The sequence below is a fragment of the Oncorhynchus tshawytscha genome, linkage group LG19 (assembly GCF_018296145.1).
Source record: "Oncorhynchus tshawytscha isolate Ot180627B linkage group LG19, Otsh_v2.0, whole genome shotgun sequence".
Classification (NCBI taxonomy): Eukaryota; Metazoa; Chordata; class Actinopteri; order Salmoniformes; family Salmonidae; genus Oncorhynchus; species Oncorhynchus tshawytscha.
Window position 1 is genome coordinate 45,270,072 of NC_056447.1, and position 21,713 is coordinate 45,291,784.

At 45.1% G+C, this 21,713-nt stretch overlaps 1 protein-coding gene across 3 annotated transcripts; it reads left to right on the forward strand.

Annotated features, from left to right (window-relative positions):
* The first annotated feature begins 2,419 nt into the window (after nt 1-2,419).
* On the forward strand, nt 2,420-21,645 carry LOC112218842 (zinc finger C3H1 domain-containing protein). Of its 3 annotated transcripts, none has more exons than XM_024380048.1 (35): nt 2,420-3,152; nt 3,594-4,073; nt 4,232-4,350; nt 5,243-5,594; nt 5,805-6,022; nt 6,281-6,407; nt 6,613-6,707; nt 6,792-6,986; nt 7,297-7,458; nt 8,256-8,402; nt 8,551-8,669; nt 8,883-9,026; nt 9,182-9,356; nt 9,799-9,936; nt 10,243-10,872; nt 11,088-11,197; nt 11,297-11,428; nt 11,541-11,662; nt 11,816-11,917; nt 12,055-12,177; nt 12,378-12,558; nt 13,264-13,450; nt 13,728-13,919; nt 14,098-14,335; nt 14,592-14,697; nt 16,362-16,560; nt 16,837-16,931; nt 17,089-17,196; nt 17,437-17,541; nt 17,910-18,075; nt 19,106-19,206; nt 19,477-19,578; nt 19,796-19,835; nt 20,350-20,412; nt 20,559-21,645. In XM_024380048.1, exons 1-35 carry the CDS (start codon nt 2,600-2,602, stop codon nt 20,694-20,696), a joined length of 6,264 nt encoding a protein of 2,087 aa, XP_024235816.1. In that variant the 5' UTR covers nt 2,420-2,599; the 3' UTR covers nt 20,697-21,645. The 3 variants fall into 3 exon arrangements, with proteins under 3 accessions (XP_024235816.1, XP_024235817.1, XP_024235818.1); XM_024380049.1 differs by having other exon boundaries at nt 8,886-9,026; XM_024380050.1 differs by having other exon boundaries at nt 6,281-6,389.
* The last annotated feature ends 68 nt before the right edge of the window (nt 21,646-21,713 follow it).

A 21,713-nucleotide genomic window follows, 5' to 3' on the forward strand; every position in this document is an offset into this window, starting at 1 on the left:
GTTGCAAGATTGGAAGGGGAAAATCTGTCGTTCTGCCCCTGAACAAGGCAGTTAACCCACTGTACCTAGGCCGTCATTGAAAATAAGAATGTGTTCTTAATTAACTGACTTGCCTAGTAAAATAAAGGTATACATTTTTTTTACAAATCGGTGCCCAAAAATACCTATTTCCGATTGTTATGAAAACTTGAAATCGGCCCTAATTAATCAGCCATTCCGATTAATCTGTCGACCTCTACCCTGGATTACTGACCTCTGACGGACTCTGAGTCTGCCTGCCGCTCTGTACTTTAGGGACTCTGCCCTGGACTACCGACCCCTGCCTGCCCTTGACCTGTCCTTTGCCTGCCCCCTGTTTATATAATAATCGTCCATTATTTGAACTGTCTGCATCTGGGTCTTTTCCTGAGCCGTAATACATGATGTATTGTATGCAGAGGCTGTAAAACAGATTGGTGGAACTACAGTGTGGAATGATGTAGCTTCCATGGCCGCTTCTGTAGTAAGTGGACCTAATGTCGGGCTGGTGTTAACAATATTACTCGGGTTGTGGAAAGCAGAAATGCCAGGTTGAAGGTTATTGTGGAGACCAGTGGTGGTCAGTGCCGTTTAAGATGAGGGAAGAAAAAAACATTTTTTTTCATGAGCATGGCCTTATTTCTATTACGGCATATTGGATTCATATTTCATTCACCCAGTTCAATGTAAAAGCGATAAGGTTAGGCTACTACATGATTCTCAAATTTTCCGTATCATTGGTCCAACATTTGCAAACAAGTTTCTATTGGACAAATTTGGTTATGTGTATCCCTGTTTTGTTCCGTTTGCTTCCATTTCAGAAATGTTTTTCAACAGAATTGGAGGAATGAATACACCCCTGATCACGAGTTAACACAGTTCACTTTCATAGCAGCCATGTTGTTTTACTTCTCACATCTATGCGCTTTCTTCCTCTCACCTTGTCCCTTCACTTGTGGACTTCAATGCACAACACATCAGCTCCATGTGATCAGGTGAAAAAGCCAAACCGAGTAAAACCACCACACACAGCCTACATCGTTGTCACCATATTAGCTAAAGTAACATCATAGTCAGCATAGCTAATAGAACTAACTCATTATTAAACCCGCCACAATCATGCAGTAATGTTAGTGTACAGTCAGTAAGCAGTTACACCGGCGAGACCCGGTGGCAAATCATTCGTCAAACCAAAAGCTTACCTTGACTTGGAAGAGTTCCAGTGTTGTTGGAAAGTCATAGCCAGCTAGCTAACATAGCATCCCTCTGTTTGAGCAGGGTTTTTCAGTAGGCTAAATTGGCTAGCTGCATTTGTTAGCTAAGTAAGTCAAACTGACAGTTTAAAAAAAATACACTTTATTTCTCTCTTGCTTCTCCATTTTGGAATAAATTAAATTGTTCAACTACTGCCTTTCTCTCTCTGAGTCAACTACTCAACAACTTTTTACGCACTGCAGTGCTAGCTAGCTGTAGTTTATGCTTTCAGTACTAGATGTATTCTCTGATCCTTTGATTGGGTGGACAACATGTCAGTTCACGCTGCAAGAGCTCTGATAGGTGGGAGGACGTCCTCCGTAAGTTGTGATAATTACTGTGTAAGTCTATGGTATGGGGTGAGAACCATGAGCCTCCTAGGTTTTGTATTGAAGTCAATGTACCCAGAGAAGGACGGAAGCTGGCTGTTCTCCGGCTACACCATGGTGCTACCCTACTGAGTGCTGTTGAGGCTACTGTAGACCTTTGCAAAATAGTGTGTTTTAATTAATTATTTGGTGCCATGTGATTTATATTTAGTATAGTTTAATCTGAAAAGGACAACTTTAAAGGTTTTACCATTTTTATTCCTCCCCTTCCTCCTCTGAGGTGCCTCCACTGAGACAGCAAAATAGATATTGGGGGTAACAGATGGGCTCCCGAGTGGCACAGCGGTCGAAGGCACTGCATCTCAGTGCTAGAGGCGTCACTACAGACCCTGGTTTGATTCCAGGCTGTATCACAACTAGCAGTGATTGGAAGTCCCATAGTGCGGCGCACAATTGGCCCAGCGTCATCTGGGTTTGGCTGGTGTAGGCCCGTCATTGTAAATAAGACTTGCCTAGTTAAATAAAACTAAAACTAAAAAATGTTTACTGTTGAAATGGTTGATGACAATCCTAAGGATGGCGTGTTTCAGCATGATGTAGATAACGTTTAATGGGGAAGGTTTATTTATTTTTGAGGATGTGGTAGGAGTTAGTATGGATTTATTTTTTATTTTATTTTTCATGGTAGAACAGAATTGGGCAGATCATGATTGATCGTACTTTCCAGCACAATAGGTGGCGGCAATGCACATAAACGATTGTTTGTGGACTGCAATGATCTCATAGAAGAAGAATCTTTGTTCAAGTGCAATGGGAAGTATCGCGAGAGCAGCGGGGCAGAAGGGGAAAGCGGAAGAGCGTAGCTAGTTATCGAACAAGCTTTATATTCGTTAATATTTACACAACATCCGATTTATAAATCCAGTTTTGTAATTATAAACATATGTTGAGATTCTAAGTATTAATCGAACTACTGTCACACTCCATTAGACTACACAATGGATTCAAAGTCAATCAATCTGTCTCCGAGAGAAGAAGGGGAGCTCGAAGACGGAGAGATCTGCGATGATGACACCGAGGAAAAGGTGTTTGCGCAGCAGCAGGGTAAAAAGAGGCCTTGTAGCATGAATAACAGCAACTTCTCACGGAATACACGAAAATCGAAACAACCGGCACGAACTTTACTACCTGTCGTGGGTAGCCAGCCTACAGATTTTCGACTTTTAATTCCATACAACCGCGGACCTCATTCGCACAGTTCCAGCTTTACCGCAAACCACAGACAGCAAGGCGGACCAAGTGGACCCGACCGGCCGCCACTGGGACCACGCTGTGACCAGAGCCCGCGTTCCAGTTTCTGGGAACGAAGTCACACCGCCCTGGATCGATTGAGGCACCGGGGGAAACTAGATGACGGTCGCGGGGATTGGGGACGCGGAGGCTGGGGAGACGGGTGTGGGGGAGGGAGAGAGGCTGGTAGGCCTCCCACTGGTCGTTATGGGCCCGGGGAGAATCACAGTAACAAGAGAGAATCTCCCTCGAGAAACAAACGTATCCTTTGGCATTCATCTCACGACATCTATGTGATTGTAAAGTGTGATACATTTGTTAGGCTTTTACCTTAACATTGTAACTACACATTATAACATTTGTTTGGCTGGTTGTAGCTTCTAGCCTTGAATATGCCTTGATTTAAGTGTAGTCATATAGGCCTTCGATTTCATTGTAGTCATAATGCATCTAACTAACAATAGATCTGCCATTTTGTAATGACTTTTGATCATTACACAGTATTCCCCTCCCTATCATCAAGACTCAATTGATGACATTTAAAAAAAAAAAAAGTTTTTAAATCAATAACAAAATAACCAGTGTTATTGAGCTGGAAATGAGTTTTTGATTGAAATACATTTTGCTCTTTGGGTCCAAGTTTGTAGTCTAACCATGTCATCAAACTCATAATTGTGCCTTTCCTTCACTCCCCGACCATAGAGAAGGTAATGATGGGGAGGAATCAGGTAAGAAACCAACAGATGATGCACAACAACAATGTTGCCAAAGTCGAGAATGGGCTTGACGAGAGTTTTGAGGATCTGCTCACCAAGTACAAGCAGATTCAGCTGGAGCTGGAATGTATTAGAAAAGAAGAGAACCTGGTTCTGAAGCCCAAAGACCTGCCAGCTCAGAACGAGTCTGAGGTCTCTGCAAGTATTCCCCAAACCGAGCCATTACTCGACGCTAACAGTATTCCCAATGAAGCCGCTGCAGAGGACCTGCCAGGCCCAGAGAAGACTGAGGAGAAAAGGGGTTTTCAGGCGTTCAATCTCAAACCTCTACGTCAGAAACTCCTCACTCCTGCAGAAATTGACGCGCTCAAAACAAAAACGGAAAAGAAAGACTCAGAGAAGGAGGACAGTGACATGGAAAAAGGTCAAGTTGAACCAGCTGCTATCCCGGCTGCTACTCCCAAAGGTTTGTAACAACCACTATATAACACAACACTGCAGCAATGTGGGAACACAAACTGTGGCAACGCCATGCAGCAGATTTGCCTCGACTATAATCAATAATGTATTGTTTTATTAGCCACAGTGTTAACACCCTGTGTGTGTTGTGTTCTGTCTTTTCAGGAGAGGAAAAAGATGGTGTGGAGAAAGAGGCAGACAAAAAAGAGGGGGAGAAGGATGCAAAAGTCTGCTGTGTGTGCTGCAGCAAATCATCAGAGGACTCTACTAAATCCCCTGTCAAGGTATGAATCTATTTAAAAAAGGCAAATACGTTTTCTCCTTACCCAGAGTCAAGTGAACTTGTGGATACCGTTTTTATGTCTCTGCATGCAGTTTTAAATTAAGTTGAAGTTAGTTTCTGAAGCCTTTGCTAAGTAGCGTTAGTGCAATGACTGGAAGTCTATGGGATCATCTAGCTGATTGTGCTAATGCTAGCAGATCCCATAGACTTCCAGTTATTGCGCTAAATCTAGTTAGTTTCTGGAATTACTAACTTCAACTTCCTTCAAACTACACACAAAGGTAGAAAATGGTTTCTGTAGCTAGGTAACCATCCAATTGGCGACAGATTTTTATGCGACGATTCTAAAATAATAATAAACTGCATTGTTTCCAAGATGTAGTGGTAGGGCCTCACGCCATATCATCGTGTGACTCCATGTTGACTTTGATAGGATGGTTATTATATCAATATTTGTGCATATAGGCATTTCCACCGCCATTTCTTGCTAAATACATTTTACCGACATAAATCCTACCATTTCGAACAAACAACTGATCGGTCGTCATTTTTAAAATTGGACCGACACTTCCTATTTCCATTGCAGCTGTCGTGATTGTTTTTTTTATACAGTATGACTTTACTCGCATAAAAACTGTGAATCGAAACGTGATTAATGAGTTCATCTGACTCTAGGTAAGTTAAAAAAAACAATGGTTTAATAGCCAAAATCTCAAACTATCCCCTTAAGGCATGGATCAAGAGTAAGTGATTCAAGGCACAAATATTAACTTGAGATGTGTGTTTGCAGCTCTTTTGAAAGTTTGTCCAAATGTCCACTGACACAATGTCTGAGTTGTGTCAATGTCAAGTTAGAATCTGGGTTGTCCGGCCCTCCTCTTGTCTCTCTGCAGCCTGAAGTGAAGGGGAGTAATGAAGATGAGGATCTGTCTGAGCTGCAGCTGCGTCTCCTGGCCCTGCAGTCAGCCAGCAGGAAGTGGCAGCAGAAAGAACAGCAAGTGATGAAGGAGAGCAAAGATAAGATCACCAAGGCCAAGCCCTCCCAGGAGAAGAGCTCCTCCACCTCCAGTGCCAAACCACCAGAGAGGGGCAGAGTCACCACCAGGTCTGCCTCTGCTGCCTCGGAGAAGGCCAAAGCTCTGGCCAACAAGCCCCAGGAGAAGACCAAGGCTGGGGCAAAGCCTCCAGCGGAGAAGGGCAAAGCTCCGGTTAAGGGGTATCCAGGGAGGAAGACAGTCAGCCCAGGTGAGCAGGGCCTTTCTGCTTATTCAGATCCAAACTGTCCTCTATGTTGGTTCCAAGCGTTCCATCACAATGACATTCTGGTTTTGGAAATGTTGGTCACATTATGGTTGTTGTTTATTTTAATAATGCATTTTATCTCTGTGAATATTTGTATTTTAGTGATGTAAAGTGATTGCCATTAAGTAAAGTAAATGGGTTTTGATCCCCTAGGCTCAGCAGCCAAGCAGGCGTTCCGAAAGCAGCAGCTAAGGACGTGGAAGCTCCAACAGGAGAGAGATCAGGAGGAGCAGCGTAGACAGGAGGAGGAGGAGCGCCGCAGGAGGGAGGAAGAGATCCGCAAGATCCGGGACCTTTCCAATCAGGACGAGCAGTACAACCGCTTCATGAAGCTGGTGGGCGGGTCCAAGCCGCCGCGCAACCGGAGCAAGGTAAGACGGACAGGGAGAGAAAGACCTTGCCCCACTCCCAAGGCATTTCCTTTTAGGTTATCTGATTCCTTCAATTATATGTGAACCTTTTTTAAACTATAGTCTCTGCTTAACACCTGCAATGTGGTATGTGGGGTTCTTTCTCTTAACTCTATTGGAATTAGAGCTCTCCTACATGACTGTTAGTAGCATGAACATGCAACATGATTGAAGAAGAGAGCATGTGAGAGACAGACAAATGACACATTTCAATCTCAGTCCAAGGACCGAGACCACACCAGGAAGTCTTCTGGTAAACAGGGATTGGACACCTCAGGGAACCTCTACCAGTACGACAACTATGACGAGGTTGCCATGGATACTGATAGTGAGACCAATTCCCCAGGTGAGCAACCAGCTCACCTGCCAATGCACTCACTGCACTATTGAACATATCTAAAGGGATTTTATAGAACCCATCCAACATGCTGAAAGGATTGTTTATAGCCAAGGACATGGCCATCAATTCAGGCCTCTTATTGCAATGTTTGACAGTTTTATTTCTACGGCTGAATCTGATTTGTCTAAAATTCACTTATTTTCTCTTTCAGCGTCTTCTCCAGTACATGATCCATTTGAGGTCCCAGGATGCTTCAGTCACATGCCCATGCCTTTCCCTATGGATTCCCCCACTCAATGCAGAATGGTACGTTCCACCCCAAACTCTAAACAAGGACTGTTCTATGCATCTCTTAAAGGGGTAACTAACAAGCTTCCTCTTTCTTTCCAGGATTTGGGACAGCTGCGTTTCCTGTCCGTCATTCCGTCTGCGCCCCCTCCACCCTTACCCCCAATGCCCCCACCCCCAGATGAGCTGGAGCCTCCCCCAAAGCCGCCGTTCGCTGACGAGGAAGAGGAAGAGGAGATGTTGCTCAGAGAGACCTGCCTCATGTCTATGGCCAACAAGAAGGTTCCACTACCTGAGGTATAACACTAGATGGCTCCACAGGAGGACCAAGTGCCATGCCTGTGTTATCTGTATTGTGATAGGAGTAGAGGAGGGTTCCATTAGGTCCTAGTCATCCTCTGGAAAGTTAATTAGTCTCAACAGAAGATGCATATTTTTCACTCTTCTGTTAATTTACAAGTGTTAAACAATGTTCAAACTTAACTCGGTACCCTGCTATATCAGATGGGCAACTCTGTCATATCATTTTCCAGTTCTACAGCAGCACTTTGTCTTTGACCAGTGGACTTGGTGAATCTGGCTTTAAAAATGTATTTCTCCCCTGTAGGATATGACCCTTGACAGCAGCCCCCTCTCTCCCTCCCTCCTGGTCAGTCTGGTCCAACCAGTGCCCAGGAGCAACCCTAGTGTGGTCAGCCTCAACACGGCACCCCAGCCATGGAGCAACAAGTTCAGCCGAGGGCACCACCTTCCCAGGCTACCACTGATGGTAAGGATAATACCATAGGAGGAAATCAAAACATTGAGTGATGGCCACATATCTACCCTCTTAGCCAGGCGAAGAAACCGTAGAGATCCAAATAGTTCACGTTTTTTAACGTCCTGCAGCGCTTTCACTCTTTCAACCACAATTTTCTGGAATAGAGTTCATTTGGTGCCATTTGTTGACCTATATTCCAAACCGTTTCATACACTCATTGAAATATGCAGAAAATGTCAGTGGATTTGTGAATGATTCTTCTCTGAATGGGAAAACTGTCTTGTCTTGCATGTGCTGAAACATGTTTTAAAATATGCTCTTTTGAAATATTTTAACTTCAAAGTCATATTTTCCAACAATGAAGTTCTACTTTTTTCCCCCAGCTGAACTGTGTAAAACAGAAATTTGGAGGCCGTGGGTGTCTTTGTGCTCAGTAACTCCATGTAGTGTTGTCTTATGAGAACAATGAGTTGGTACTCACTCTGATACTGCCATAGGCAACACGGGTGGGGTCCCATAGACAGAACATTACAGCCGCACGTGTGCCCAATGACACCCGGCCTCAGCTATGTTCCCAAAGCACTCTGGTTTATCACCCATGAACAATAAGCTCAACTTAGACTGCATCCCGAAGCTTCTCAGAGTAGGAGGGCTGATATAGGATACATTTTGCCTTTCAGATCATAATAAGACAGAGGCGACCTGATTGGCATTCCTGTTTTGAGATTAATGGATTTTGAGTTGTGAAGTCGGTGCCCATTCATCACAATGGCCAATTCAAATCATACGTTTTATTGTTTCCCCAGCTCCCACGGCACAAGGCGGTGGTGGTACAACTGAACGGTTCAGACGACAGTGACTCAGACATGGAGGCCTGCAGCAGCTCTACACAGACACAGTCTGTCTTTGGAGGCCTGGAGTTCATGATCAAGGAGGCACGCAGGAACGCAGAGGTACGTACGTGTGTGTGTCCCAACAGTTTGGCCTCTGAGGACGACCTGTCAATTTATATATGAATAGCAGAATCCTAATTTGAGATGTGTGATAATTGTATGTGGTTAAAGGGTGATGGGCTGTAATGCTCTTTCTCTCAACTTCCAGGCAGCGAAACCCAAACCGACTTCAGGACCTGAGAAGGAGAACAAGCCAGGCAGAACCCCGGAGGCGCTATCTGAAGAGAAGAAGACAGAGTATCAGCTGCTCAAAGAAGAAATAGCCAGGTATATTTTTTTGAAGAGAATGGTCTGACAAAGTGAGGTATAATTTTTCCACCCAAGCATTGGATATGAAATTCATTAACAATTAATTAACATTCAGTGCAATATTAATGGCACCAAAGTGAGAGGATATTTCTTTAAAATGTCAATAATGGAACAGAGTGGACGACACTCACTGAAATCTAAACAATCTGTTTTTTTGTTGTCTGATGTAAGTAGGGAGAAGCAGAAGATTCTCAAGGACCACAGTCCCCAAGGTGTGCCCTCTCCTGCAGGCTCTGATCCTGATGTGGACTTTGCTGCAAAGGCAGCGGTCGAGCTGCAGCTGACCGAGGCAGAGACTAGGCTGACCAAACATGGGTGAGGCCCTCAAACACCAGAAGGAAAAAAACACCTAGATGAAGGCTGATGCCCAAACACAATGGTATTTTAAGTAATTGTCTCACATTAGGGAATTACTTGGACTTATGGTTTTCCATCTCTCTCCCTTCCGCTCACTCTACCCCTCCTCTCAGGAACCTGCTCCTGAAGGATGAGGCCATCCTGAGGCAGCTCTTACAGCAGGAGCAGAAGAAGGAGGAGGCATTGAAGGCAGCTGAGGCCAAAGTGGCCAAGGTCAAAGAACAGCTCCTGGCCTCAGAGAAGATAGTCAGTGCCAACAAGACTCTCCTCAACAGACTCCAGGAACAGGTGGGAGTTAAGAGCCAGGAAGGAACCCAGAGGGAATGAAACTCAATGGGAATGAGCTGTGAAATAAATTCCTAGCTGAGGTATTTGCGCCTGGGTGGCCATGTTTATAGCAATGAGTCGGATGGCTGAGGGTTTTAGTCAGTGGAAGCTGAATGATGGAATAGGAGATGTTTCTCCTGGTAATGTTTGGGAAATGCCAAGCTAAAGGAATGTCTGTAAAGGACAAGACATTTCATTCTGTTCTTTTTTCCGTTGCCTTTGGAAGTGTATATAGCAGGTGTGGTCATGCCAACCCTCCTCCTTGGAGAGATACTGGGTGTGCTGGCTTTTACTCAACACCTGATTCAGCTAACCTAGGTTCTGATGAGATATGTGTGTGTATGTATATATCTCATTTGTTACCACCCTTTTAACATCTGTCATGTATGTTCCCACCCTGTAGGTTCATCGTGTTCAGCACCGCGTGTCAGTGAAGAAGAACCACAGCCTGAAGCTGGAGGAGGTGCTGGTCCAAGCCCAGGCCGCTGCAGGCAGAAAGCCAAGTGGTCAGAAACGACGCACGGACATCAGCCACTCCTCGGTGAGCACCGTACCACACCTTACCGACCCACACTATACCATGCCAGGGCCCTTGTTGATTGATAAAGCACAGAAATGTGTTCAACGACATGTCCACTAGGGAACATCATAAATTGCTTTGAAGTGGAAAATGACTCTTATCGGACTTATTGTTCTAACACTTCCTCTGTTTCAAAATGTATATTCTTCTAACACTTCCTCTGTTTCAAAATGTATAGTCCGGTTTCCTTTCTACCAAACACCAACCAGTCGTAAGTAAAGGCCAAAGTTCTCTAAAGCATCTTTCTGCCCGCCCTCCATTCTTCAGCCTGTGAAACGTCTGTGTGTGGAAGTCTCCGTCGCTCCCCGCGGCTCAGAAAGGCACTTCGCCGACCTCCTTGCCCAGAAGCAGCGTCTGCAGCAGCTGGAGTCAGAATACGCCCTCAAGATCCAGAAACTAAAGGAGGCCCAGGCTCTCCACAACAGAGGGGCGGTTCCTGAACCCCCTCTACCCCAGGCCACCTCCACCCCTCTCCCCAGGGCTCGCCACCCCAGCATTCCCCCCACCAGCCCCTTCCCCCTGCCCCAGCCCTCCCTGCATGACCTCACCCAGGATAAACTCACCCTGGTCAGCAGCGAAGACCCTACCGAGACGGAGGAGAGCGACTTGGAACCTGCCGCCACAGCCAGGCCCTCAGCCCAGAGTGTTCGTAGACGCTCCTTCAGAGAGACCGGCTCCTTCACCAAGCCTAAGCTGGACTCTGGTGGGACTGGGCTGGTCAAGGATAGTCCAGCCAAGCCAGTCATGGTTAAGGCCTCGGGGCCCGGGGAGCTGTTCCTGGGGCTAGAGGTGGAGGCCCTACAGAGGAGGGACCAGCAGCAGGCCAGGCTGGGAGAGCTGCTGCTGGGGGAACTACGGGCGCTAGGAGGCGCTGTGGAGAAACCCCCTTCTGGGAAGGTAAACCATAATATATCACTAACTGGCCTCAAACACCGAATTCAAATTCCCTTTTTTTGTGTTAAAAAAAAATTGCTCTCGACAGTTTTCTTATTTGGTTGTTATGTGCAGTTACTGTAGCATACAGCACACGTGTCGTGTCTAAAACTATGTTTTTCATTTATTCTCTATGGTTGGGAGACTGAAAGGTTTGTGTTCATTACTTTGATGTGCAGGTGATATCGGAGGATGTGGACACCATGGCTGCCCAATCAGGCCATGCCGAGCTGAAGCCTGTCCCGTTTGGACCATATCGCAGCCCTCTCCTGGTCTTCAAGTCTTATCGGTAGGTGGCTGGTTCACTGCTAGGGTTGCTCCCAATTGCTAGTGCCAAGAACAACACCCTGCCATCAATCAAACCTTTCAATCTTGTCCCTTTCTTCAGGTTCAGTCCATACTTTCGGACCAAGGAGAAGTTATCACTCAGTTCTGTGTCTTACAGCAATGTTGTAGCGCCCAAAAAGTGTTTCTGTCGCTTTGACCTCACGGGCACATGCAATGACGATGACTGCCAGTGGTAAGTCATTCCTCCTAGTGTGTGTGTAAACAGGCATGTGAATATAGACTCATGTCTGTTTCATTATAACCAACCAACCTCTCCCTTTGGGTGATCTGGTCTATGTTTCTAGGCAGCACATGAGAAACTGCACTTTTGGTGGAAACCAGCTGTTCCAGGATATCCTGTCGTACAACCTGGCCCTGATTGGCTGCTCTGAGAGCAGTACTAGTGATGTCATCAATGTTGCCACAGGTGATAGAACCACACTGCTATCTGGCAATATTTAAATACCATTGAGCTTAGAATGTATGTATTGGTGATCGATAGATTCCAAAAAGTTCACTATTCCATGATCAATACATGAGGCTTTTACTGACAATGGTTGATTTGTTGTCCTATTTTCAGAGAAGTATATAAAACAGCTGTTTGGGGCTAACAACGATCGCATGGGGATGGACCAGAAGGCTGTTCTACTCGTCAGCAAAGTGAACGAAAGCAAAAGACATGGTGAGATTTCCATACCATTCATACTGTATCCTTACACTAAGCAGTTAGGGTTGAACACACTATTGAGCAGTTGATCTCTTTTAGAAAATGTTCAAGAATAGAACCCTTCTGACTTGTTCAACTTGTCTTTTGTCTAGTCCCTCCCTTCACCACGTGTAAGGATCTCAGGAGGTGGAGGCCTCAGCCCGCTTACCAGGCTAGCCCAAACACAGGGGACGACAGCTGGGACGAGAGTAGAGACACTGGTCCAGTCAAATACGGTGAGAACTGGTTAGTCAGTAGGCTCATCTCCTAGCAACAAACCAGTCTTCCAAGCAGAATTACAACTTATCTGAAGCACAGTGTAAATAATGGAAGTAGCACCAACAGTGATTGCCTCTCTTCAGTTGTGCAGAACTGGAGATCTGACCTTAAACCTCTGCTGTTTGTCTGTTTCCTTCTGTTTCCTTCCTTGTCACAGACGGTTGTTCCAAGAGAAGTCTGTCTGCTACCCTGGATGTGTGTGTGACCCCTGATGACAAGCGCTACTTCATTAGTGAAACTGACGACATATCTAACCTGGAGACCAGTGTCCTAGAGAGCCCACGCAACGCACAGCTCTGGATCAAACTGGCCTTCAAATACCTCAGCCAGAAAGAAGTGTAAGTGGATGCCCCTCAAATACTGAGCCTCCGGAGTGTTAAGTTGTGTCACTGAGTGTATTTTTAACCTTAACCTGGTTTAGGCTGAATGAAAAATGCAAATGTATTTGTATTTTTTGTATTTATTATGGATCCCCATTAGCTGCCAAGCAGCAGCTACTCTTCTTGGGGTCCAGCAAAATTAAGGCAGTTTATAACATTTTCAAAACATTACAATACATTCACAGATTTCACAACACACTGTGTGCCCTTAGGCTCCTACTCCACCACTACCAGAAATGTACAGTGCTAAATCCATGTGTATGTATAGTAGATATGTTATTGTGTATGTGTCTGTGCCAATGTTTGTGTTGCTTCACAGTCCCCGCTGTTCCATAAGGTGTTTTTTTTTTTAATCTGTTTTTTAAAATCTAATTTTACTGCTTGCGTCAGTTACTTGATGCGGATAGAGTTCCATGTAGTCATGGCTCCGTGTGCCTCCCATAGTCTGTTCTGGGGTCTGTGAAGAGAACTCTTGTGGCATGTCTTGTGGGGTATGCATGGGTGTCTGAGCTGTGTGCTAATAGTTTAGACAGTCAGCTCGCTGCATTCAACATAAATACAAGTAGTGATGAAGTCAATCTCTCCTACACTTTCAGCCAGGATAGATTGACATGCATATATGATGTGATATGCAATATAATGTGTTATGTTGCTTCCTTGTAGGTCAGCGGCTGAGTGCCTGGATGCTTCGTTGAACACTCTGTCTCGGGCCCTGGAAGATAACCGGGACAACCCAGAGATCTGGTGCTATTACCTGTCTCTGTTCTCCCGCCGAGGGAAGAGGGATGAGGTGCAGGAGATGTGTGAGATGGCTGTGGAGCACGCCCCCGACTACCAAGTCTGGTGGAGTGTAAGTTCTCATGTCCAACCAACCCTCTGTCGACCTACTGTGGGGCATTTCCTCTACAGGGCTTTGTGTGTCCAACTCTGAGGCCTGGTTGTAGAGCGCATAGTTCAGGACCTTTGGTTTTGCAGTCCTGATGGTTTTTATTTCCCTTGGACACTTGATGTTAATGATTGGCTGAAGATGACCACACCTGGTCTTCCAGGTAGAAGTGAGTCCCTTGTTAAATAGCACAGAAGAATATCAGCAGGACTGGATGTAACCGCTGTCTTTTCCCCTTTAGTACCTAACCACGGAGAGCTTGTTTGAGGGGAAGGACTATGTGTGTGGTCGTCTGCTGCAGTACCTGCTGGACTGTGTGGGGACTAGTGGTCTCTCTGAGAGGCTGTCCTTCCAGCTATTGGAGTCTCTACTCTACAGGGTCCAACTCAGTGTGTTCACAGGCCGGCTACAGAATGCCCTGGCCATCCTACAGGTAAGAGACTGCAAAAAAAGTCAGTCTTAGCTACATCAATATTCTGTTCCAAGCCATATGACACCTTACTGCTGCAATCAGGCCAAACAAACTCATACTTCTTAGATTAGCTACTGCTATACAAAATGCACAAGGTTCCCAAGATGCTCAAGGGTGAACGGTAACCTGTTAATTTCAGAATGCCTTGAAGTCAGTCACTGAGCGGTGCATTGCTGATTACCTGACCATAAGTGACCGTTGCCTGGTCTGGCTGTCCTTCATCCACCTGACTGAGTTTGACCGCCTACCGGCCAGTCTGTACGACCCGGCTAACTCCAACCCCTCCAGGGTGGTCAGCATCGAGGCCTTCGCCCTCCCCTGGAGAACACCGCTCGACGTCCGCACAGAGCCTGACACACTAATCGCTGTGTTCGAAGGTGAGCCGTCATCATCGACACAGGGTTCAACTACACCCACATAGAAACTGTCCATGCTTTCCCCAGGTCTCCTACTTAGTTTTTTCACACAATTATGTTGACTTTTTCCACAGCTGCTCATGGTAGTTTATTTGTAGTTGTGCTATTTCCGCTCAGTCACTAGGCTTCATTTTTTCTGGCACAGTAGATCTGTAAATGTAGTGGACAGCTGAGAGAGAGGGGCATTGATTTCATACTGGTTTGTTCAACCCTTTAGATGCACTGCGACAGTGCACAGACCAGACTCTGCCTCCCAGTGAGAGAACCCTGGCCTGTCTGCCTCTACACACTAACCTCATCACTACCTATAGCCTGCTGGGAAGGTAAGCTCAACGCTGGCATTCTGATAGCTGTGTGTGTGCGCGCCGAACCTAATAAAATCAGGCTTGTGTGTTTGGGCATGCAAGTTGTTAACCCTTTACAATCGTACCCTTATACGGGTTAAAAATGGCAGATTTTGACACTGATAGGCATCTAAATTGGAACGTAGTGGCTGTACAGTAACATGCTATAAATGACATCAGAGCTCAGTCTCTGTGCTTCACCGTTCTGAACTTGAGCACCACACAACAAGAAGTTTCCCTGATCCCTCTAACTTTAGAAAATGTTGTCTGAGTGAGGGAAATGCTGTAAATTAAGAGGACTCCATGTATTTTGAAAGATGAGACGTTGAGGATTATAATAAATACTGATTTGATGTCATACAAGCAAGACAAACACCCGTGAGTCCAAATGTGCACTTCACATCATAAAACTCACGTCATATACTGTGTCAATGTTTATAATCACTATGTTTAATGTACAGTTACAAGATGACATGGCGTCATACCCTGGGTTGTTCTGAACAGAATAAGCTTGTTTATTTATTGTGATGAACATTTGCCATGGCACACGCATCTGAATGAGCTCAGGACTCATTTCTTTGCGCACCAGAATTGCGATCTGTTTCTCTGAATTGCCTTGTGAAAGCCTAACACTGCATCATAGTATTTTGTAACTTATAAAACTCATATTGGTGGTCTAAAGCACTGCATCGCTACAGATCCTGGTTCGATATTGGGCTGTCGCAGCCGGCTGGGAGACCCATGAGGTGACGCAGGGGAGGGTTTGGCCAGCCAGGATGTCCTTCTCCAATTGCGCACATGCACGCTGACACGGTCGCCAGGTGTACGGCATTTCCTCTGACGCATTGGTGTGGCTGGCTTCTGGGTTAAGCGTGCTTTGTGTCAAGAAGCAGTGCGACTTGGCGGGGTTGTGTTTTGGAGGACGCATGGCTCTCGACCTTCGCCTCTCCCGAGTCTGTACGGGAGTTGCAGCGATGGGACAAGACTAACTACCAATTGGATATGATGAAGTTGGGGAGAAAAAAATAAAAATCATACTGGCGCTTTTCTGGATTGCGTAAATGACAGTAATTGTGTGATTGCTTGTTCTAGTTCCTCAATGGCACGGCTAGACAAGCTTATCAAAGCACCTTATAGTGTAATGACTCTTTGTCATAAGCGCATTGAAATGGCTTAGGAACTGGGAACACTTTGGAGAGGTGTGGCCACGTGTAGACACCAGTTAGTCCTCTCCCTCAACCTTGTTGTGTTATGTTGCACCTACCCCACATTTTCCAGGAATATTCTTATGTTAATCAATGTATCCAGAATATTTTCAGATTTTTGTTATCAACAAACGTGGCAAAAAGTGCATGCTTTTAAAATGCACATAAATTGATTTTATGTTTGGATTCAGTCTGGTCAGGCAAACTGTGTACTCACCTTTTGGTCTAATCATTTTCCCAATAGCTCCAAACTGTTCTCTTTCAATTGCTCATATTTCTTCTGTAAGAAACATTTCAATTTACCACTATCCATATAGGCAAATTCCAACAAGGGTAAAAGGTTGGTGTGTGTGTGCATTTTTGTGGTTGTCATTAAACTCTATTAATGTTTCTGCTAGTCTTAACTAAAATGTAATAAAACTGACTTGCACCCTGTAGGTACGATGCAGGCCTGGAGCTGTGTGAGTCCCTGTTGGCGCTGTGCCCGCATTCATGTGCCCTGTTGGATGCCCTGTCAGGCCTGTACGTGGGGAAGGGGGATGGTGAGCAGGGTGTTGGGGTGTGGCTACGGGCGTTGTCCCAGTGTCCACACAACGCAGAGGTCTTCTACCACACCTGCAAGTTCCTCATGGCTCAGGTCAGTCTCCCTGTCAGTGGGCTGTGTGGAGCTGCCTTTTAATACAACTTTATGTATCCATACCTTAGGGCCAATTAAGCAAGGCATGGTCAATTTACATTTAACTGTCATCTCAACCAACATTCTCCACAGGATTCAAAAGAAGATTTTTGAAATGACAAGAAATTTTACCGTACTGTTTAAGAGCTGAATCCCTTCAAATTTGCGCTTGAATGTCTTATATTGCTTGTACACAGTTTCTAGCATGACCTAGCTAGCCTGTCTATCTCTGAACAGGAGAAGTCCAGTTGCATCACTCCTCTGTTCCGGGGGTTCGTCCTGTCTTTCTGTGACGAGGAGAGAAGTGACCAGCAACCTGTGGATGTGCTACGGTTAGTCATTTTCTCCTCAAACTTAAGCAGAAATGAATGTCCTAACTCCTAAAACGTCAGAAACAACCTGACTTTTTGCAATTGAAGTTGCTTCCTTTCTATAGTGGTATACGGTTGAATGTTCCATGAATTAATGTGATCTCCACTTCTTTTCAAGGTACATCCTTGGTATTCCAACAGTGGACATCCTAAGAGGCCCAGTTATCAAAAAACAACTTAAAGAGCAGCTTAGCCACCAGATGCCTTACCTAAACCTCGTCCATTGGTAATTATTGTGACGTGATATCCCGGCTGACCCTGCACTACGCGGAAGCCCAGCTCTTATTCTTATATGGCAGTTCAATGCACCGTCATTAACATTTATCGGTAACAGTTTACAATAAGGTTATAATTAGATTATTAAAAATGTAGAAATACAAGAAGACACGATGACGGTTGGGCTTCCTGATCATAATAATGTTTTACAGTGAGACAATATTTCATTTTTTGGTGTCTTGTCTTGCAGTCTGTGGCAGTGGGTGCACGGTAACGTTGGAGAGGCGATGGATGCGTTTGAGAGAGCCCTCGGAGCCGTAATGCCGCTAGACGTTCTTCACAAGCTATGGCTAGAGTGAGTCTTGTCTTGCAACAAGTCCTCAGCATGTGACAGTTGCATTCAGCCTCTCACCCACCATTGTCATCCATAAGGATAGTACTATCATCCCATGGGGTTAACGGGACAACGTCAGAAGAGGTTCAAGCCATACTTAACCAGCCAGATTGGAAGATCCTTATAGCAATGATAGCAGGCACACTTAAAATAAAAGGACCTCGAGGTAGTACAAGCTTTAATCAGGATGACAATCTAATCAGACCACAGTGTGGTTGGTTAGCAGCTAGCCTCTGAGGGGCTGCCATAGGAATGTCATGTCCACACATCCAGGTGGAGGAGGGCCCAGAGACCTAACCCAACTAACAGTCTAACTGTTCTCTCTCCAGTTATCTCCTCTTTACCAGCAGTAAGCTAGCTGGGAGCCCCTCCAACAGCAGAGAGCTCCGGGTGTTATCAGACCTGGTTCAGCGTTGCCTAGTAACTGTCCCGTCTAGGCTTGAGGTTCCGTTCAGCTCGGCCCAGTACTGGAGCTGCTTCAGATTTCACAACAAGGTAGGTAACTGGGTCATGTTCAGCAGGGAATAACATTGTGAACGTTCTGATAGAAATATACACAGTGTACAAAAAATATTTTCATGACATAGACTGACCAGGTGAAAGCTATGATCTCTTATTGATGTAACCTGTTAAATCCACTTCAGTCAGTGTAGGTGAATGGGAGGAGACAGGTTAAAGAACGATTTGTAAGCATTGAGACATGGACTGTGTGTATGCCATTCAGAGGGGAATGGGCCAGACAAAAGTTTTAAGTGCCTTTGAACGGCGTATGGTAGTAGGTGCCAGGCGCACCGGTTTGAGTGTGTAAAGAACAGCAACGCTGCTGGGTTTTTCACAGAACCGTTTCCCATGTGTATCAGTTATGGTCCACCACCCAAAAGGACATCCAGCCAACTTGACACAATTGTGGGAAGCATTGGAGTCAGCATAAGCCAGCATCCCTGTAGAATGCTTGACACCTTGTAGAGTTCATGCCCTGATGAATTGAGACAGTTTTAAGGGCAAAATGTGGGGTGCAATATATTAGAAAGGTGTTCCTAATGTTTTGTACACTCAGTGTACAATGTAGGACAAACATGCCTCTCTGAAATGTAAAATAAGCAATCATGTCAGCTCATTTCGATTTGCAAAGTTTGCCTATGGGCTTTGTCTTCCCTGTACTTGTCCACCTACATTAACCGTATGCCATGGACCAGATCACTCCAGATGGCAGAAATCAGTGGAGGTTGGTGGGATGAGCTATAGGAGGATATGCTCATTGTAATGACTAGAATGGAATGGTATCAAACATATGGAAACCACATCCGTTCCGTTGATTCCATTCCAGACATTACAATGAGCCTGTCCAATAGTCCCGCCCCCCACCAGCTTCCACTGCCAGAAATCCACCTAACCCCTCTGATGTTTGTCAGGAATTGACTCTCCTTGAATTGATAGCGTTTCACTTTCGTCGGTTAGTGGCATTGTTTATGTCTTTAATTTAAACGTGTTCATATTTGCAAACCTCTGGACTTGTGCTCGGCAGGTTGTCTCCCACTACCTGAGCTGTCTGCCTCATACCCAGCACCCCCACGTCCTGGAGAGACTACGATACACCATGCCCACCAATGCTGAACTTGCCCTGAGGTACCCAAAGCACCCGATAGACACAGCAGACAAACCAGGAGCCAATTGTATGCTAACTAGTTTGGCTTGCTTGGACATGGACAGAGGGTTATAGAGGTTGAAATCTATTCCAGTTGGAATGATGTTTTGGCAAATTATTAAACTGTAGACTGCTGGGTATATTAGTCACTGTATGGTTATGTCTGTAGAATATGTTAGTGTTATGGCTGGGTCTAATATTTCTTGTCTTGGTCCTGTAATATGCAGACGGTTTGATTTGTTGTTGTATAGGTTGCTGCATCAAGAATGGCAGGATGGAAACATAGAACATCTGAAATTCCAAGCCAGAATGTTGAGCAGTAGCGTTCCAAACTGTCTGGCCAACTGGAAAATGTAAGTCCAACTCTCTCCTCTTCGCTGAACAGCACTTGTGCTGCTGGTATGGCAACAAGGTGAATATTTTTTCTAGATGGAATCTCACTGTTCTAATGCCCTTTTTCACATACAAAATGTGGCTTCTGTCCGACTTCAATCGCAGCTTTGAAAAGCAGGCAGGCAATTCCTGCTATTCAAGTGCTGACAGGCTTTTGTGCTGTGTGTTTTTCGGCAGTGTGATCGCTGTGGAAAGGGAACTAAAGGAGCGCTCCGAGGTGAGTTAGTAGGGGTGGGTGGGCAGGGGGGAATGAAAGAAGTGAGTAGGGGCAGTGAGACGATTGAGTAAAGGAGTGGATGGATGAAGGTAATAGTTTAGGGAGAGGGATATTGACATGGAGGGAGAGAGGACTGTAAAATCAGCAGGGGCTAGTTTGAATGGGAAGTAAATTATGCATGTTGGTCTGTTGATTCTGTGTTGCTGTCACAACCTCTTGTGTGTCGGTGTTTCACTTTGCATATTTACCTTGACCCAGCTCTCCCATGATCTTCCCTTCATTTTGTTGTAATCTATTTCTTCCCTACAGGCTATTATCAGTGTTCGCCACAATGTAATGTATGACAGTTAAAAGGCTTACATCTGACCACGGTGACTAAATGGAATGGTTGGATGTTGTATTAGAGTAAAAACTATACTAGTCACTAAAACCACTGACCTTATTCCATGCTGTTTGTCCTTGTCCTCCGCTAATCTGACATGTGGCTCCCCCTTGGTGTTTTCCTTTGTTGTAGGTCCGGCTTCTTTATCAGCAAGCCCTGCAAAACCTTCCACTGTGTGCCACCCTATGGAAAGATGTAATTCCCCATTCAGTTACTATCTCTCTAACACACACACCTCAGCAACAAACAAAAAAAGTTTTTTAACTTTTTTGTTCCACCTGGCAGATAATGCACGCATGTTCAACTACCCCCCCTTCCCTCTCCTCTCTGTCCCTTTCCAGCGCCTGCTGTTTGAAGCTGCGGAGGGAGGTAAAACTGATAAACTGAGGAAACTTGTTGACAAGTGTCAAGAGGTGGGAGTGAGTCTAAGTGAGCCCCTAAATTTATGCTCGAGCAAAACGGAGGGAGAGGAGCACTGAGGATCAAAAAAAAACTAGATTCAATCTATCAGACCAGACCACTGCCAAGTTTAGCCAGATAGGGGCAGACTCTGCTGCTAGCTGTCTTAGCAGCCCTCCCGCAGTAGCGCACTCCCTGGTCGGTCAGGAGGTGTCCGCCCCTACGCAGGACGGTTGTTCGGTCATCCCTGAAGCCAATGAATGAACTCCCTCCTCCCTGTCCAAACTCTGGGCCACGCACTCAGGGTTCTATCCCCTAACATCATGTACGTAAGTATAGACCTGCTAACTAAGTGACATCTTTGCTGTTCTGTTTTTCATTTACATGTTTGTTTTTTCTCTCGTACTGTCAATTTTAATTTGGTTTTTATTTTTACCTTTATGTACGGGGTTGGAGGAGTTGACAGACTATGACATCCTGACAGGGATGTTGACATACGTCTGTCTTGAGTGTTTTTTAAAGGATGTTTTCCCCCAATAGTAACGCTCGCTGCTGCTATCTACAGTATGTGTAACTCTTTGTTTTCCAGTGTCTTCCAAGGGAAGAGATAAATTACTCGTTTATTTCGATATTTGTTTTAAGTGATAAAAATAAATAAAACAAGTAACCACATGAAAATGAAATGGCCAGCCATGGTGACAACAAAATGGCTGCCTGCATAAGTATTTCTATTTGGCCTCTATCATCACTGACACGTTTATTTTTGAGACTGCCAGCCACAGACTGCTGAATGCTGTGATCTCCTCTCCGCCAGTCGACCAGCGGGGAAGATCCTTTAAACGCATCACTAGGCGAGGATAGTCACAAACATTTACTAGTTTAAATGTTCTCATGTGCAATTTTGTTTTTGTAAAAAATATATTATAATGGTTAAAGAGTATTTGAGAGGAGGAGCCAAGGATGAAAGTATTTCAACTGTTTTTGTATGTTGAAATTGAATGTGTTTATAATAAATTATTTTCTAATCAATTTATTCTGTTCTGTCTTCATTTGCTTTGTAAGATTTGGTTGGGTTTGGGCGAAGAGGGAACCTTGTC